Source organism: Sceloporus undulatus, chromosome 3, assembly GCF_019175285.1.
Source record: "Sceloporus undulatus isolate JIND9_A2432 ecotype Alabama chromosome 3, SceUnd_v1.1, whole genome shotgun sequence".
NCBI classification, from domain to species: domain Eukaryota; kingdom Metazoa; phylum Chordata; class Lepidosauria; order Squamata; family Phrynosomatidae; genus Sceloporus; species Sceloporus undulatus.
Genome location: NC_056524.1, coordinates 27976328 through 27995532, shown reverse-complemented (window position 1 = coordinate 27995532; position 19205 = coordinate 27976328). Strand labels below are relative to the sequence as shown.

The 19205-nt window shown below is 41.2% G+C and overlaps 1 protein-coding gene across 1 annotated transcript in view; it reads right to left on the bottom strand.

The window, feature by feature from the left end:
* Positions 1–11921, bottom strand: part of IL17D (interleukin 17D) — a 22914-nt gene extending 10993 nt beyond the window's left edge. The window contains exons 1-2 of the mRNA XM_042458303.1: positions 11878–11921; positions 7462–7757 (exon numbers count right to left, since the gene is read on the bottom strand). Of these exons, the coding sequence (XP_042314237.1) occupies positions 7462–7757; positions 11878–11892 (311 nt within the window). The 5' untranslated portion in view covers positions 11893–11921. The remainder of the gene's footprint in view (positions 1–7461; positions 7758–11877) is intronic.
* Between the last annotated feature and the right edge of the window lie 7284 nt (positions 11922–19205).

Sequence of the window (19205 nt, the reverse complement as noted above, 5' to 3'; positions counted from 1 at the left end):
CGATTATTATTATTATTATTATTATTATTATTATTATTATTATCATCATTATCCAAAGTCCTAGCTGTGTGAGTATGAGTCAGTTTGCAAAGGGACCACCATTCCCAGAATTCCATAGCATTCAGCCGAGGCAGTTAAAGTGGTCTCAAACCAGATTATTTCTCCAGTGTAGATGCAGCCCAAGCCTTTTGCCTCTCTTATGCTTGAGATTTCAAAGCCCAGCCTTGGCACCACAACAAACTACAAATCCCAGGATTCCATAGGATGGAGAGATGAGAGTGAAAGCAGTGTGGCAGCAGCCTAAGTGTGCTTAATGCAGTTCTTAACATGGTGCACCTCTTGCCTACAGAGTCTCCCAGGCCCCAGCGGGGCCCTAGAGTCCTCCAAGGCCTCGCTGGGACTTGGGAGAGGCTGTCTCCCAGGCCCAGCGAGGCCTTGAAGAAGCTTTAAAAATGTAGGACCTTTTTTTTTGTTAATTTCCTGGCCAGGAAATAAATAAAAAGTCCTACATTTTTAAGCCTTGTCCTACATTTTTCCCGGTTTTGAGGTCCTCCTGGATGGCAACCCTAGCTGGGCAGAGTTAGATATCATGGATAGGTGAAGTTTAGAGCTACACTACCATTTGACTGGAGGACCCCAGATACCCCTGATTTTGGTAAAAAGGTAGCCCCCAAAAGAAGTTTACATTCTTCAAATCGAGGTGGGCAGTAGGATGCTAGAGGGGTCATTAGCCCCCTAGAAGACCTTGGGAGCCACACCCACCTGCCACACATATCCCACTGCACAAAAACTCCACAATTTTTGCCCCTAAATACCCCCTAATGGCCCCTTGGTACTGTGGGGGCATATTTTCAGAGCCTCCTGAACCATTTTCTTCTGCATTGAAACTCTGTCCACAAAAAGAGAGGGGGGAAAAACAGCTCTTGAAAAAGGGTCCCCCCAAAACGTGTCGAGCAAGATAAACATCAGCATGGCTTATCAACGTTTGTTCCGTGCTGAAAAGGAGAGTATGTCTCTCCTTTTCTAGTTTTGTTTTTTTTTAATCTGACACCTCATAGAGACTCCTTATCCATCCTATGAAACTGGGTTTTGAAGGCCCTAACCCGGGGATTTTAGTAGAATCTAGCTGAGAAATGGTAAACTTTAAAAGGTGGGGGAAGAAATGAGGAAATGAAATTATAAAGTATAGTTACGAGAGCTTAAGCAAAGGAACATTCTTTAGTGAGGTTGGTGGGAAATGGTATTTCAAAGATTAATGCAGCTGTTACTCCCCCCCCCTCAAATCTCAAAAAGAGACCTGGTTGAATAAAACATGAATGACATTTATCAGCTTTCACGTTCAGCTTCATCCAGGTAAGACAGTCATCCATTAAGTTTAAAGAGAAATTTATAATCAGCATAATAAAATCTCACTTTCTGTGTTTGGACTGCATGTTTTAGATTTCAAGCTATTAAACACATTAACCCTAACTTTCCTATCTGCATGTATAAAAAGCTAAAGAGAACTGACAACCTTTTAGATTCCTGAAATGCAAACATTTCAGCAAACAGAGCAAAGTCCCAAGAGGCTATCCAGTTGCACTTGCTATTGCTGTTAACGAAATTATACCTGATTCAGTCCATAAATGTTTTGTTGCTTGGAGTGCGAGAAGTGAATTAATAGTGATTCAAGATGGCTGCAGTCTGCACAAGTTTCCTACAACTTGGACTCCATTCAGTATGTCTGGAATTAGTCATTAAAAATATTTATTCTGGAGAAGAACGCAAAAGCAGCCGCAGCAATTTGGGAACAATCTGACAAGGGCTGAAAAAATAACAGTGTTAACAAGGCTGAGAGATTTAAATGTTGCTGTCTCTCTTGAGAGTCTTTAAATAAAAAGGGAAGTCTTAAACTGAATCTCCAAATTCCCTTAACACTTCCTAACCTCTCTTAATAAAGCCTAAATGTGTTAGGCTTTCAAAATATATATACTAAAAGATAAATTACTGCTTGCCTTGTTTCAGATAGATGACATTCCCCCCAAGTGAGCACCCTCATATTTTTACTTTCTCCTATAACATGACTCACTTATTTGATACATCTATATTAGTTTAAATAAATTATTCCTTTCAAGTAGATATTTCTAGCATTTTGAACCTTCTCTGTAAACAAATTAAGGTCTAATTTCACAGGAGGGGAAAACAGGCTAGAATTCTTTTGGGACATAATACTGGTGAGATCCTTGGGTTACGCTGATGGATGTAATTTTTACGTATTTGCCTAAGGAAGTATCCTACGTCCCCTTAGACCACCATTATGACTGCAACATAATGGACCAGTTTAAGGACCAGTTTAGGAGCAAAGTTCCATCTCCCCAGGACCCAAAATGGCTAGTTGAAAGTAGCTACTTGGAATGGCATCTAGAATGATGTCTGATACATTGAACAGGACCTCACTTAGATCCTGCAATTTCAGACATCCTGATCAGGAATAAGTCACATATCTTGAGTAAAGATTGTTAGCAAAGATGCTAAATCTTGAGTAAAGATGCTTCGGATCAATATGCAAATCCAGATCACAAGGACATTATTTGTAGTGCTGCTGAAGAACATTTCTGTACTACACCTCCCAGAATCCCCAAACCAAATTGTCCACTCTTAGCTAGCAAATACTGAGAGCTGTTGTCCAAACAAGTAAATTTCCCAAGGTCCACACTACTGCATATGCAATTCAAGGAATGGGAATTTCCACTAGAGAGGAAGAAAGGGTTATGAATGTAGAATTACTTTCCACAGATGATTTTCCTTTTTAAAAGTGTGACATTTTACATGTCCCAAAGTATATCTACAGATCTTTGTAAACGCTGAACATATGGAATTCAGGATAAATTTTCATTGTTACCAAATGATTATTTCAGCATGAGAATGGCACACGGTTACTTTGTCCTTCTACCAGGAGATCTAAATCCAGGGGCAGGCTGCTTCTGATACTGGACTGAAACTCCTAGCATACCTTACTATTGGGCCATACTGGCTAGAGCTGATGGGAGATACAGGCTGACAACCTCTGAAGGGCCACAGGTTGCCCATCTCTGCTTAGAATCTTAGTATTCTTCAAGAAGTGTTAGCCTGCTACTTGAAGGTAACACTTAACAAGGTTGTTGTTTATTAACTTTCCTCAAGTCAACCCCAGCTCTTGGTGACCATGTGGATGAGACATCTCCAAGACCCCTTGTCCTCTACTGCTCTGCTTAGGTCCAGTAATTTCAGGCCCATGACCTCCATGATTGAGTCTATCCATTTGGCATGAGGTCTTCCTTTTTCTACTACCCTCTACTTTTCCTATCACCATTGTTGTCTTTTCTAATGAGTCCTGCCTTTTCATTATATGGCCAAAGTATGACAGCCTCTGTTTGATCATCTTGGCTTCCAGGGAGATTTCAGGCTTGATCTGTTCAAGGACCCATTTGGTTGTCTTTCTGGCTGTCCACGTTATACCAGGCACTCTTTCCCAGCACCACATCTCAAATGAATTGATTTTCTTATCTGCTTTCTTCACTATCCAGCTCTCATAGTCATATGTGGTGATGGGGAATACTGTGGCTTGGACAATTCTAACTCACTCAGTTGTATATCTTTACTCTTTATGATTTTGTCTAGTTCCTTTATAGCTGTCCTTCCCATTCCTAGTCTTCTTCTGATTTCTTGACTGCATTCTCCATTCTGATCAGTGTTTGATCCAAGGTATGGGAACTCTTTAACTTTACCAATTTCCTCATTGTCTAAGTTGCACAGTATCCTTATGTTATGTTATCTGATGGAACGTACCTCCAAGAGGACTATATCATCTGCTTCTCAGCTCCTTTGCATGGCTCTGTGTCTTTTAGACAAGAAAAACTAAATTTCATACCAACACATTGAATGACACACTCCTGTGGACTCTAATAGAAGTAACACATGTTGCTCTTAGACTACAGATCCAAAGGCTTATGTCAGACCTGGCTCATCATGACTATCCCATATGTAGACCTCAACAGATGCCTTGAATTTCTCCAATGAAACACTTCAGTTGCCTGTGATAGGAATCTATCTACATGAACTATAAGACTGTAAACAAAGAGCAATGATAAATGATCACGTAACAAACAGTGGTTGGTTGTCCAGGGGGAAGCATTTAGGTCTGGATTTATTTGCCATCATCATGATTAATAATCTGGAATCCAAAAAAGATCGGGTCAATGACATCTGGAGATGATATTATAAAGGAAAACTGGAGAGTCAACAAGGAGATGAAGAGGAAGCTGAAGAGGCCCATGGAGAAGGGAACAAAGTCAGGCAAAGACCACAGCTGGAAATCTGGGGACACACAACTGGACAGAAGAGAGACTGTGTGATGGAACAGAGTACAAGTCTCAAAAGGAAGCAGGGATCATGCCAAAGGGAGCTCTTCCCCTCTTAGTAGATATTAAGATAATTCTATCCAGGTTTTAAGAAACAATTACAATCAATACATGTGATGGCTCACCCCTTCCGTGATAGCTTTCCATCCTGAATTTTCTGAGTTCCTGATTAAATGTAGCAGACACTTTTCTTCACATGGAAAGTGCCACATGGTGAGTGGTGATGAAAGAGATGAGGCTAGTGTGTTCCCCTCCTTGTTGTTGTCGTTGTTGTTGTTTGCATTCAAGTCATTTCCTACTTATGGCGACTCTAAGGTGAACTTATCATGGAGTTTTCTTGGCAAGATTTCTTCAGAGGAGGTTTGCCATTGCCTTCCCTGAGTCTGAGAAAGTGTGACTTGCCCAAAGTCATCCAGTGGGTTTCCATGACCAAACAGTTCTACATGTTACAGGGTTTGCCTCTCTGACATTCACAGGATCTAGTCATCGAAAGATGTACAAGTTCATGGCATTGTCCACCACCTCAGCCCTTCAGTTCCACCTGTCCCCGATCCCTTCCTGCCCTCTCTTCCCATATTCACCTCTTTCCTTATTTGTTCCTTTTGTACTTCATTCCCTGAATCAATTTCCTGGGTTTCATGGCCAAGCTGGGAATTGAACCCTGGTTCAGCACTCAAACCACTATGCCACTGGCTCTGTTTTCCTTACTTTTTGATTATTATAGTTTCCCCAAATTCCCAAAGAAGGGCAATGACATCAGGCATAGGTGATTCTGTCAACATGTGAGAAGTTCCTTTGGTTTTCCTAACCTCTGCAGCCCTCAAAACCTCCTGCAAACTAGCTCCAAGTAGTTTCACAGCCCTCTGGAGCAGGTGGTTTGGGTTTCACAGGAGGCTGCAATGGGGAGGAAAACCTGCACCCCACTGGATTCTACTGTTCTCTCAACACTGGAACTTGCAACATTGCCGATCTTGCAAAAGTGGAATAAATTGGAACTAGTGAGGCAAAGTATATTTTTGGCATGTCAACATCTGTGGAATTCCTGCACAGAACATTAGCATTTGATTTGTTGCTCTTATAAATTATATACTGAGAAAATATTATTTTTATTTCGGCATTTTGTTTTGTTTTTAAGCTAAACCAAACATAAGGCAAGCCACAAAGTAAAATGTTCCTTAGTGGCCATTAAAAAGCCAATATTTGCATTTCCTGTTCAAGGTACATTATGTCAGTAATACAAATACTGCTGTTTATTCACAATATTTTAGGAAAGAACTGATCTTTTCTAAATTAGGAAACATCCCAGATTGAATGCATTTGTTTTGAGGTTTTTTTCCCCTCTTGTGTATTTAATATAGAACTTTACCATATTTTAAAACTGTACTAAAAATAAAGACTGCTTTATAAATAATTGCTGGGGAGCAGCAGAACAGATCACCTCCTCCCTTGTTCATCCGTGACATAGCATCTTAATCTGCTTTTTAAACAATAGGCTTTACTACATGTGATGTTAGAAGGAAAAAATTAGTTCATTTTTTAATTGCTCTAATAAAAAAGCAGCGGCACTATGGTAGCTTCACTTCACTTCTACCTCCAGAGCCAGTACTAATAAGACCAGAACAAAGAGTATGAAAGTCACAACTACATCCACTATATCACTGCCCCTTTTTAACTTAGGTTGCACATTGCCAATGCACTTCCCAGAACAGGAACAGAACAAAAAACCTAGAAAGTACATATTCACAGTAGAAAAGAGACAAAATCCCACATGCTATGTGATGGTCCTTCTTTCTGAAACTCAGAAGGTCCACTGTAGAGTTTATCACACGAAGGAGATCAGGAGTTTACTTTGTGAATATCCTGGAAAAATCACGTAACTACGCATAACAATTTCACATGATGACACACAAAACCCGCCATTGAAGTGGTCACAAAGAAGCATTAATGTGCATCCTTTTACTTTCGGGATTTCAGCAACTATGCATTTCCGATATCACTTTATTTGCTCAATTGCATGATAATCATTTGCACAATTACTCGCCATTTCCGCTTCGTTTGCGGGATGCTCTAAATGCGCTTTAATCTCTCTTTAATGTTGAAATCAGCCCCAGTGTGATAAACTCCTTTGATTGAGAGTGCAGACTGCAAGTCCAGAAATTTCTGATGCTAGCCATTCAAGAAAGACAATTGACGATAAGGTTGAAACTTGTTGGATTTTTTAAGAAATAAAAGTTTTGGGACATCATGCAGCACATGGGACTTTGACTCCTTTCATTCTTCACTTCTCAGAACAGCCCAAAAGCCAACTGAAGTGACTTTCCAGTCACCAGTTCCAGTCACCAAAATGGTGGCTGCAAGGATATGGCATAGCTTTCTGGAGTGCTTTAAATGTGGCAGAAAGAACATAGCCACTTCTACCTTCTGTAGTCTTGGGCTGTTGCCACGCTGGTTGAAGTGACATGGCTCCATCAGAGCTCTCTGACAGAGAAGGCTAAATATCTCACAAAACTACAGATCCCAGATTTCCATAGCATTGGGCCATGGCAATTAAAGTGGTGTCAAACTGCATTAATCCTGCGGTGTAGATGCATCCTTAATGGTACTGACTGGAAGGCAGGAAGAAAATACAATGGATCAAATTACTGTATATACTCATGTATAAGCCTAGAAATTTAGGTCAAAAATTGACCCCCCCACCCCCCATCCCCAAATCCATGGGCCAGTGTAAATATTGTATCTGACCTCTTATTTAAAAGAAGAAACCATACCCTGGTGAAAAGCAAAAGTACAATCTGCCTGGAAGCACTGACTTCCTCTACTCTCTCATCCATCGAGAGTAAGCACAAAGAGTTATGTCTGCTGGAATTTTGTAAGTTCTTTGACACTGTTTTACTTTGCTTCATTCTTTAGATCCGTTGCTATATGTCCTAAGTTTTACCCTCAACTTATCCATGGGTCATAGCAAAATCCATAATTTGGCCCCAAAATTTGCCCTTGATTTATACATGAGGTTGACTTACAGTCGAGTATATACGGTACTAAAAAATTAAAAGGGAAGGAGTAAACTAAGAGTTCAAGTTACCTGTATGACCAAGGGGAGACACTGTTGAGATTGATGGGGAGTCGATACTTCTTGTCTGTAGTTGGCCTTCCCCCTGCTGGACAGCTTATGTTGTGATCCTTCTCCAGAGGCTCCAGCTGCAGAGTATGATGGAAAGCACTGAGCATGCCAGCTGTGAGTCTTCCATACAGCTGTTCTAGGAGCTCCTCAGGTCGGTCAGCACAGGTTCGAGTCCTTGTGGGGCGCTTGTTTACCTTGATGGTCTCTAAACCAGGGAAAGGCAACCAATACAAGAGAAGCCAAGCCAACATCCAAACCTATAATGAATTGAAGAAGACATGGACAGGATGCTTCAATAAGTGTATGTTTCCATATGTGTATGTGGGTTGTGCATCGTAAAGTCATTTCTGACTTATGGTGACCCTAAGGTGAACCTTTTATGGCATTTTCATGGTTTCAGATGAGGTTTGCCATTGCCTTCCCCTGAGGCTGAAAGAGTGCGACTTGCCCAAGGTCATCCAGTGGGTTTCATCTCATAAGTCATAAGACAGAAATGACTTTAAGGCACACAACAACATCATCATACTGACTGATGTAGATCTGTCTGCAGAGTTTATCACACGTGCAATTTGAACTGCAATCCAAAGCAAATCTGAAGGGAAAGGGAAGCAGTCAATTTGAATCCAAGGCAATTCATGTAATTAATTATCTCACGTGAAGAGTGGAATTGTAGTCATTCCTGAGGCAAAACAAAGTGAGTGCAAAATAAATTATCACACCAGTACATACCATGTGCAGTCACTAATTTGAATTGGCACCCTTGTGCATGCTCAGTGGGGCTCTGAATGCATCGTGAACCTTTGCACTTCCGGGGTGAAGAAGGGGGCCACTTCCTGGTTCCAGTTTCACGTGAATGCTAGCGTCACATGAATTATTGCTTCACATTTCTTCTTCCCTTCTATTTTATTCTATTTTTTACTCTATTTACTCTATTTCAACAATTTGGCAATGCCTGCAACTTCCGCCATGTGTGGTCTTGAGTATACATACAGCCACATCCCAAAGTGTCCTCCCTGTCATTCATGCTATCCCTTCATGCAACATCCAAATGTGTCCTCAGTCTATCCATCCCTTCTTGCAACATCCATACCAGACCAATTTGGATTGAAATCGAAGTGAGCTTGGAAACAATTTTTGTGAATTCGCTTGCTACCGAATTCACCTACATCATGAGTCACTTTGTATTGTCTTTGGATCTGGCTCGGAACTACTCCCCATAGAAAGCAATCACGTGTGATTATCTATCACGTTTTAATGTGAATTTGCATGGTTGGACCAGGAGTGACTTCGGATTGGAGGTACAAAACCCATCGTGTGATATTGTCCTGTGTAAACAATCCAAACAACACGATAATGTTGGATATAAACTAGGCGAAGTAAACCATAACCACTATTAGACAGTTTAGTATTTATATGTGTTCTTGGAAATTTAATGTGTTCATATTCTGTTCTTTTAAAAAAATTGTGCTCTTGGGTCTAAGCACTGCAGAAGTAGCAGCTGATATATCTATTTTAAAGCCATCTATTGTAGGTTTACAGGATCTGAGCACAGCAGTATAAGATAGGGATTCTTGGAGATATCTCATCTAGAGGGTTGCCAGGAATCGGGATCAACTTGAGGGCAGTTAACAACAAAATTGTAAGTGTCCTTATGATTCTTCAGACAAATGCCACACTTTACTACAAGCAATAGAGGAGTTTATCAGACAAGGGAAATTGGAAGTATAATCCAATGGCAATCTGAACACAATCATGGGGTTTCACGTTATTGTGTGATAGACTACCACACGCAAATTTGGGCAATGGCAAGGTATTTTGGGGCAATGGGAAGCCAGTTCGAACGCAATTCGCATTCACGTAAATTCGCTGAACTAGCAAATTCACGTAAATGTGTTCTGGCCCCACTTCCTTTTCATTTGAAATTAAGAGAAATTCCTCCCGTGTGATAAAGTCCAGAGACAAATTACCCCCACCCCAAAAAAGGAAATTCTGAGTAAATATTAGGAAATACTTCCTCCAGTTAAGAGTTCTATGACAGTAAAACAGACCACCTCAAAAGGTGGTGTACCTTCCACATTTAAAAACATGGAGGTCTTTAAAAAGAGGTCCAACGTTATCTCACGTGTGTTTTCCTGCGCAATGGTGGACTATATGGTTCTTGGGGTCCCTTGCTCTCTCTGATAGCTTTATGGTTCCATAATCAGCCTTATGAGCACTGATCTCCAATGAAATGGAGAAGCTGCACTCCCATTAGAGTAATCATACAAATTTTCCCTGGTGATGGGAATTCCCAAATGCAGTCCTAGGGTACTGTTAGATATCAGATTCAAAACTCATTCAGCACAGAGCTCCACAAAATGAATTTTTAAAATTATAACTCACAGTGCTCCCTCAGTCAAGCTCTATACAGTGGGCCCTTGGTATCTACTGGGGTTTGGTTCCAGGAACCCCCATGGATACCAAAATCTTTGGATGCTCAAGTCCCATTAAATACAGCGGTGTAGTAAAATGGTACCCCTTATATAAAGTGGCAGATTGTGTGTGTGTGTGTGTGTGTGTGTGTGTGTGTGTGTGTGTGTGTGATATACATATAATATTTTCAAGATATGTATGCTTCAATCCATGGATAAAGAATCAGAGAAAAGGAGAGCTGGCTGTAGTTGCCATATAGGATTGGATTCAACAACATGTTCAAGAGATCATTGTGACAAAATGTTCCATTTGAATTATGACTCCAGAACCCCAGCAGTTGGGGTGGAGGAAGGTAGGTGGTAATCCTAGCCAACTTAAGCCTTACTGATTTAACTGCAAGTATGATGGCATTGAGAGCCAACCCAATATTTACCTGGATAAATAGAGGTGGTTGGCAATTTATGCCCAAATGCTAGGTTCCATATTGGCACTGTCTAACCACCAGGAACCTCTAAGTAACTGACACGGTTCAGCTCCTCTTGTATCCCTTAAATAAGCACAGCTGGAAAAGATTAACTCTTTCAACCATCACAACCCTCAGTGGTAGAATTCAAAGATACAGTATAGCCATGTTAGTCTGTAGAATCAGCATGTAGAGAGATCTTGTAGCACCTTTGAGATTCATTGAAAGAAAGAGGTTGGCTGCCTCCAAGTTGTTTCCCATTTATGACAGCCCTAAGGCGGTGACCCTGTCATAGGGGTTTTCTTGACAAGTTTCTTCAGAGGGATTTTGCCATGGCCATCCTCTGAGGCTGTGAGAGTGTGACTTACCCAAGGGAATTTCCATGGCTGAGCTGGGATAGGAACCCTGGTCTCCAAGAGTCATAGGCCAAGGCTCATACCAAACCAAACCACAATGGCCCTCTGCCATAAGTCTTAAGGTCGCCATAACTCAAAAAATGACATGGAGGCACACAACAACTCCAGAGTTGTAGACCAGTGCTCAAGCCACTACACCAGGCTGTTGTTTCCCTTTGCAAACAACAACAACAAGGCACCAGAAAATGTAGGGGCAGAAATGTAGGGACATGACCAAATAAGAACTCAAAACACTCATGACAGAAATATAAATCCATGCTTTTTAGTCCTGCTCAGAATGGAGGACTTTTTGGAATTCCTCCTGGGCAGGAGGCTGGAAGGGAGGGCATGTCCTGGAAAAGGAGGACCCTAACTATATAGCCACCGCCCACCTACATAATAGAGGACATGACCAAAGAAAAACTGAAAAGACCCCTAAAAATATCAACCCGTGCTTCTCAGTCCTGCTCCAAAAGGAGAACCTTCTGGGATTCCTCCTGGGCAGAAGGCTGGAAGGGAGGACAAGTCCTGGAAAAGGAGGACGTTTGGTCACCGTGACTATATGGCCACCTTTCTCATGTAGGATATGACCAAAGAAAAGCTTGGTTCATAGAATGGTAAATCCATGCTTGGAGGACCTTTTTGGGATCCCTCCTGGGTAGGAGGCTGGAAGGGAGGAGGACGCCCGGGAAAAGGAGGACGCCTGGTCACCCTGGCTATAATAAAGGGAGGGCATGATGCCTAAATAAAAGCTCAAAACACTCATCATATATAAATGTAAAGCCATGCATCTGAATGATGCTCCAAATGGAGGACCTTCTCGGATTCCTCCTGGGCAGCAAGGCTGCGATGGAGGGCGCGTCCGGGAAAAGGAGGACGCGGTCACCCTGACTATCATAGCCACCTATGCAATGCAGGACATGGCCAAAGAAAAGCTGAAAAGACTTATATAAAGAAATATAAAGCCATGCAGCTGAGTGATGCTCCAAGTGGAGGACCTGCTGGGCAGGAAGGCTGGGGTGGAGGACGCGTCCGGGAAAAGGAGGACCCCTCCCTCTCTCCCTCCTAGCCAGCCTGGTCCTGGTGCTGGTGCTGGTCCTGCCTTACCTTGGAGGGCTGCATGGCGTCCTTGGAGAGGCGATGCTGAGAGTGAGGCTGCAGAGGAGGGCTGTTTGGAGGCGAGGCTGAGGTCTCTCCTTCCTTGGCTGAGAGGAAGGGAGGAGAGTTGGAAGGGAGCCCCTGGAAGCTGGGGCTCCTCCAAGCCTTTCCTGGGCTGGGGAGGGCTGGCTTAGTTGGAGATGATGCAGGAGACCCTGAGCAGGTCCCAGGAGAGACCCCCCCAAAAGATCCCAGAGAGGTCACACTCTCTCAGCCTCAGGGCAAGGCAATGGCAAAACCCCTTTGAATGAATCTTGCCAAGAAAAAAAACCATAATCATAATAATGATGATAATGGTAATAATAATAATAATAATAGATTTATTTATATCCCGCCTTTCTGAAAGGATCAAGGCAGGCTACAAGAAAATGCATAAACAATACATAACACGTACACAACTAAACATTACATATTGCCTTATTCCTTACCTTAACTAAAATACCAACATCATAAATACAAATTCAAATTAATTTAAAATAACCAAGATTTAAAATAGGCAAGATTGGGGAGAGACATTTGGGGCAAACAGAGGGCAATCTATATCAATGAACGGGAGGATCAGTCTGGGAAAGCCTGCCAGAAGAGATCCATCTTGATAGCCTTTTTAAGGCATCAAGAGTGGCAATGTGATGGATCTCCTCCGGCAGGCCATTCCATAATTTAGGAGCGGCAGACAAAAAGGTCCTCTGGGTAACCACAGCCAACTTGGTCTTCCTTGGCTGCAGTAGAGTCATCCCAGAGGACCTGAGTGTGTGGGGTGGATTGTATGGAAGAAGGCGCTCCCACAAGTAAGCTGGACCCAAGCCATGAAGGGCTTTAAAGGTTATAACCAACACCTTCTACTGCGCCCATAAACTAGGCAGCCAATGGAGTGATTTTAAAATAGGTGTTATATGGTCACTTCTAGATTTTCCAGCAACCAATCTGGCTGGCATGTTTTGAACCAATTGGAGTTTCCAAACGAGGCACAAGGATAGCCCCATGTTGAGCGCATTGCAGAAGTCAAGTCAAGAGGTTACCAACACATGTACTACCGTTTCTAGGTCCCCCGGTTCCAGGAAAGGCCGCAGCTGGCGTATCAGCCAAAGCTGATAACAAGCACTCCTGGCTGTCGCATCTATCTGAACTGACAACTGAAGGGACGAGTCCAGGACTGCTCCCAAGCTTGTTGTTATGTTCCTTCAAGTCACATAACAACAACAACAACAACAGTAAATGGGGACAATTGGAAGTATAAACAGGCTTTATCCTATGAAAATTGTGCCTTTGCAATTAGATTTTCACACGGGGTCATGATCCGATGAAAATCGCACAATTGTGGACATTTGCGATACAGGTTTTCACACGACATCGCTATCAAAAGCGATTAAAGTGCCATTAACCCGGAATACCCAGGCAATAAAACAGTAACAAATCATTCACGGGAAAATCCTGTGAATGATTTTGTTGCTGTTGGTGCCTGGTGATTCCCAGGTTATTCCCGGGATAATGATTCTTGTGTGTGAAAATGTTAATTGCATTTTAATTGCAATTCTGTAATTTTAACAAGATAAACACTGTTTAAACTTCCAGTTTTCCCCTGTGTGGTAAAGTCTGTAGAGAGCTCTTGTAGCACCTTTGAGACTCAGGAGTTTGTCACACTGCGGCTAATTTCGGCCTTAAAGAGAGATTAAAGCGCATTTAAAGCATCCTGCAAATAAAGCAAAAATGACAAGCAATTCCGCAAATGATTATCACACACAATTGTGCAAGTAAAGCGATATCAGAAATGCATTGTCGCTGAAATCCCAAAAGTAAAAAGATGTGCGTTAATGCTCCTTTGTGACCACTTTAATTGCAGGTTTTGTGTGACATCATGTGAAATCACTTCACATAATTATACGGTTTTTCCAGGATATATTCATAGGATAAACTCCCAATCTCCTTTGTATGATAAACTCCTATGGAAAGCTCTTGTAGCACTTTTGAGACTCACTGAAAGAAAGAAATTGGCACCATGAGCTCTAGATGTCAGTCTATGAATGTCAGAGCCATATGCATGGTTCTGTCATGATGATATGATGGTAAAATGACCGTGGAGTTTATTACACAGGGGAAATCCCATGCAAAAACGGGAGTTTAAATTGGAAAAATACTCACAAAAGTGGGTTGATTTTTATACGACTTCGTTATTAAACTGTTAACCCGAATGGAAAGTGGAGGGAAAGGAGACAAAAGCCGCTCCTTTTTACTTTCTGAAAATCCCAAAAGTAAAAAGGAGCAACTTTTGTTTACTTTCCATTCAGGTTAATACAAGTTTCACAACGACGTGTGTGAAAATCAATCCATTTTTGCGGGTTTTCTCCAGCTTTTAAATCCCCTTTTTGCACAGGATTTGCCCCGTGTGATAAACTCATGTGGTGATATAGTGTTATGATAGATGCCAGTTTATGGAGAGGGGAATAGGAGTCTCGTGGGAAGCCAAGCTTGTGAAACAATGAAAGGGGGCAATGGCCAGAGGTGAAAGAGATTTGTAGTTTTATGACCCTGTTGTTCCTGCATGCGGATCAGGGCTGTAAACCAAGGATGCTATCCTTCCTTATGTGTGATGGAATGATAATGCAAGAAAGGAAAGGAGAACCATGAAAGATCGCTTTGATCTGGTTCAAAGGCTTGGGATCATAGCCAGGAATTGGGGCTGATGATGGAAACTTTTAAGTATGATCCAGGCAGAAACATTTTCAGTTCGTACACAAACCCTGGGCAGAAGAACTTCTGTCTCAATTCCTAGAATGAAATCTTTTGTCTAAATCACACTAAGACCCTTGGTTATTGGGAACTGTGTCCACTGATCCTGACAATGAAAGCTCATGCTGCCAACCTCTTTCTTTCAGTGAGTCTCAAATGTGCTACAAGAGCTATCTTTGTACTGATTCTATAGACTAACATGGCTATATCTTTGAATTCAACAACAGCAAGGAATTTTTCTTGGCAAGGTTCATCCACAGGGGTGGGTTGCCATTGCTTTGCCCTGAGGCTGAGAGAGTGTGACCTCTCTCGTGAAACATCAGAAATAAACTCTTCCAGACCACGACCACGTAGCCTAAAAAATTATTTCAATTATTTCTTGTGAGTTTTGCTCACACTAGTTAAAGAGAAAATGTATATTTTTTTTGCAGCAACAATGTATTGTTATTGAGTATCTCTGCTGTAATTTCAGAGTGTTTGGCTTGCTCTCAAACAGAAAATCAAGACTCATTAAGAGAGGAAAACTATTACAGCTGGATTGTTGATATGGATCAACACAACTATGTGCCTTTTTTTTTACTCTGCATGGGAGCAGGTCCATGGAGAACCGTCATGCACTTCAAAATTTACCAATATACCACTCAGCACAGTGCAAAAATAGAAACTTTTCCTCATACAGTGGGCCCTCCACATTTGTGGCTTGGACTTTTGCGGATTCGATTATTTGCAGTTTTGATTAATATGTTTGATTCAGCCCAAAAAACACCCCTTTTTACCAGCGTCTTTTTGATGTGGGTTAAATGGGTAAAAACCATGCCCCCCCCCCTTTCCAAATCACTTCAGCGATTTGAATTAAGTGGGGACAGATAATTACACAGTGTCTTACAGTGTTTTACTCAGGAAAACTCAGGATCTCCAAGATTACATCTGTAGGGGCACCCTGTTCCTCCCCTCTCCTGTGAGATACACCCGTGCACATGTACAAACTAGAAAGAGACACACAAATGTAAAACTAATTGAAGAACGTAAGTGCTGCAGGTCAGAAACAGCAATCACAATGCAGAAGATGCAATGTTACCAAACTCTGCCTTTCACCCAAGGTCTATAGTCCATTGTCCAACCAAGACAATCTGTCCCCACATCTCCCCAAAATGGTGACTCAAAGGCTAGTGCTCTGTTATTACATAGTGTTCTGTTATTGCACAGTGATGAAAAATTTATTGTGTTGCTGAAGTTTTGCAAGCAGAAACAAGGATGACATGTTAAGATGGAGCCACAAAGGCATTTAACTTTATCAACACTGGCCTCATTATTCCTAATTAAACAGGTTAGGAGCAAAGATTCAGTAGTAGAATACACATGTTGTGCAGGCTTGGTAGCTCAAGACCTCAGGCACGAGAAACATTTCCTTTTGATTTTATATCTGTCATAATTGACATTATTAGACTGAATAGTCTGACTTGGCTTAAGGAGCTTTCATCTGTCTGTTTCTGAAAAAGCGTTATCTCAGTGCAGAGGTGCTTACAAAATAAACCCATTTTATAATATTAATACTTTTTTTAAAGAATAAAAATGAGGAAAGAAAAGGGAAGGGAGAGAAAAATGTGGCAACACCTTTAAGACTAACTGGTTGTTATTTCATATGAGTTTTTAATATACTGTATACACACACACACGCACACACACACACACAGGAACGTAGCTAGGATTTTAGGAAGGGGAGGGTCCAGACTAAGTGCCACCATTATAATGGGGCTTGGGTTTGGCGGTGCAGCAGCACACACCATTCATTTTTCTAATGGAAGGGGAGGGTCCAGACCCCAAGAAACCCTCCCCCCTTGGCTACGTCCCTGACACACACATACCCAATTCTTTGGATACAATACTAACAGCTTCAGCAACATTGGCTCCAGAATTCACTTTGGAACATGGGTAATTTTGGAGCGGCTCTCAATTACTCAACCATATTGGAATAAAAACATTTTGGAGCATCTCTTGTTAAACTCACAGAGATCTATAGGTCATTTTCTGCCTCTTTCCTAGTTTCCTCTTCCCCACTGCAATAAAGTTCCTGCCAAGGAATCTGTCCCTAGCCGGGACCTTTTAAATTCATTTAAAAAAATAGTTTATTTCTAGTTTCTAAATAGAATTTTGCTAATGGAGGGGAAGAGGCACATTTGTTTACAGCAATCCCTTCTATGTGTCCTGTCTGTTGTGCCACATCTGTGGTAGGCAAGGGACGTGTCCAGCTGCAGAAGCACTTGTCTTCCTGCTCCACCTAGGAGAAAGATGCTTCTGGCTCATTTTCATTAAGAGAACCATTTTCATTATGAGAACGAAGGGGCTGGAGTATGGTTAGTGAGTTATGCCTATATTAATCCAGTTTACATCTTTGTAAATCATTTGTTGTTGTTGTTGCAGAGACTGGAGTTCTCTACCGAACTCACACAATAACAAAGTTTCCTCCAAAGTTGTTATTATTATTATTATTATTATTCTTTATTTATAAAGCGCTGTAAATTCCCTTTTATCTACTTCAACCCCCCTGCCCCAACATAGCCATTTACTAGTTGATGGAGAACAGGAGTTTTTGGAGGATGTCTTGTTGCTGTGTGTCCAGATATAGGAACATAGCCAGATGCTTCCCGCTCCCTTTTGCATTAGCCAGTAAAGGGGTCATGTTGTGGGGCAAGGGGCTGGGCAGCAACAAGTAAAAGGGGGGAAAGGAAAAGGTTTGACAGAACTTTACACTATAGTTCCCTCATTCAGAATCTCACCTGGGGTTTCAAGAAGACAAGCTTAATTTCATAATAATTTTGATTTTTTTTTTTTGTTCAAAATGTAATATTACCAATCAGCTCTACCAAGCGCTCACATTATTGAAACAAAAGGATGACTTTTGGGTTTTCCTCCATAGTGTATCTCAAACATGCTGCCTTTTACAAATAAATGTGACAGAAATGCAGAAAGGAAAACAAGGGGCCTCTACAAGCTGAAAGGGGTTTTGTTAACTCACAGGAGAAGCAAACACATAATTTATGATTCCCCAAAGGTTTGTTGAACTGGATGTGAGCCTGAGTGCATTTTTCTACTAGAGCTAAAGACCTACTCCAGTAAGCACAAGAAATAAATGTGTAGGGATTTCTGTGATATATCAGTCATGATTCAACTAACTGGGAAAAAATTAAAAAAAAATTCCCAACACATTTCAGATCAGCTCTGACTCTATTCAAATCTGTAATTTTAAAATCTGTGCATTATTATAATTTGTTTAAACCATGAACCCGATGCAAGTGAATAGCGTGACAACATATTCTTGCTAGATGCTTTACTACAGGCATGTAATATACTGTAATTCTTTCATAGGTATGAATAAGGACTATTTAGGGAACAAAGACTATTTGACTGTTAGTAGAAGGTGTATGGAAATTGCACCAGTTGCTATGAGGTGCCGTCACTTGGTTTCAATGGCTGGAATCCTAGTGATCTATTCCAAATAAACCTATTCAATCAGTTACTGAATGGTGAGTCAATATGTAGGTGAATCCAATTGATTTAATGACTCTGATCCAGTTGGGGCCAATGAGTTTTAAAAAGCCCGTTGTCACAGTTAGCAAGGCACAAATATATTCAATATGCAAGCAATTGGTCTAAGATACTCTAGACCCCGATTGTGGCAGTACTGCCATAAGTGAGTCAGGGCTGCAGATTTAACCAAATAAGATTTAATCAACCGACTTGCCAAATATTGTAAAATAGTGGTCAGTTATTTTTAAATCAAACATCTACAATTCCTTTTGCATATATCAGGTCAATGTTTCCCAACCTGGTCTCTTCCACATGTTATGGGAAACAATTTGCATTAATCTGAACTAACATGGCCAGTGTTGAGGGGTCATGAGTGGTGAAGTTCAAAATGTTTAGAAGACATCAGCTTGACAAATTCCTCCTAGACTTACACTAAATTCTCTTTCTAAAATATCCAGAAAAAAAAGCCATCTCTTTCTCATGGACTCATTTCAGTTAGCCTCAAAGTTACAAATATTTCATTCTGTTAGGTCTGCTAGTTTGTTTGGCGTTACACTTACATATAATATGTGTGTAGTTTCTGATATGCATGATTTGCCCCACCACCCACACATGTATATGGGCAAAAGGCTTAGTATCATGCCACCTAAAAAGCCATGGGGCTACTTTTCTATGACACCACTTTATGAAAATGGATGGAAATAGGCTATTTACACGATTTCTTACCACCTATATGGTGGTAAATGCATGTGCAAATCTATGATCATGCACAACATTTCAACCTCAGGTTGTTCACTGACGTCTCCCTGTCATCATTTCCCTTTGGTTAAACCTTTGGCTGGAAATAAAAGACTGAGAAATAAAGTAGAACTCAAACAGTTCTCATTGTCAACAAGATTTGTACACAGGATTCAGGCTCTAAACATAAAAAAGTGTTTACTTGAAATCCACAGTTTGATTAAACACTGTTATAATAAATATAGGAATTTTCACCACCTTAAAAACCAGTTACGAAAAATAAC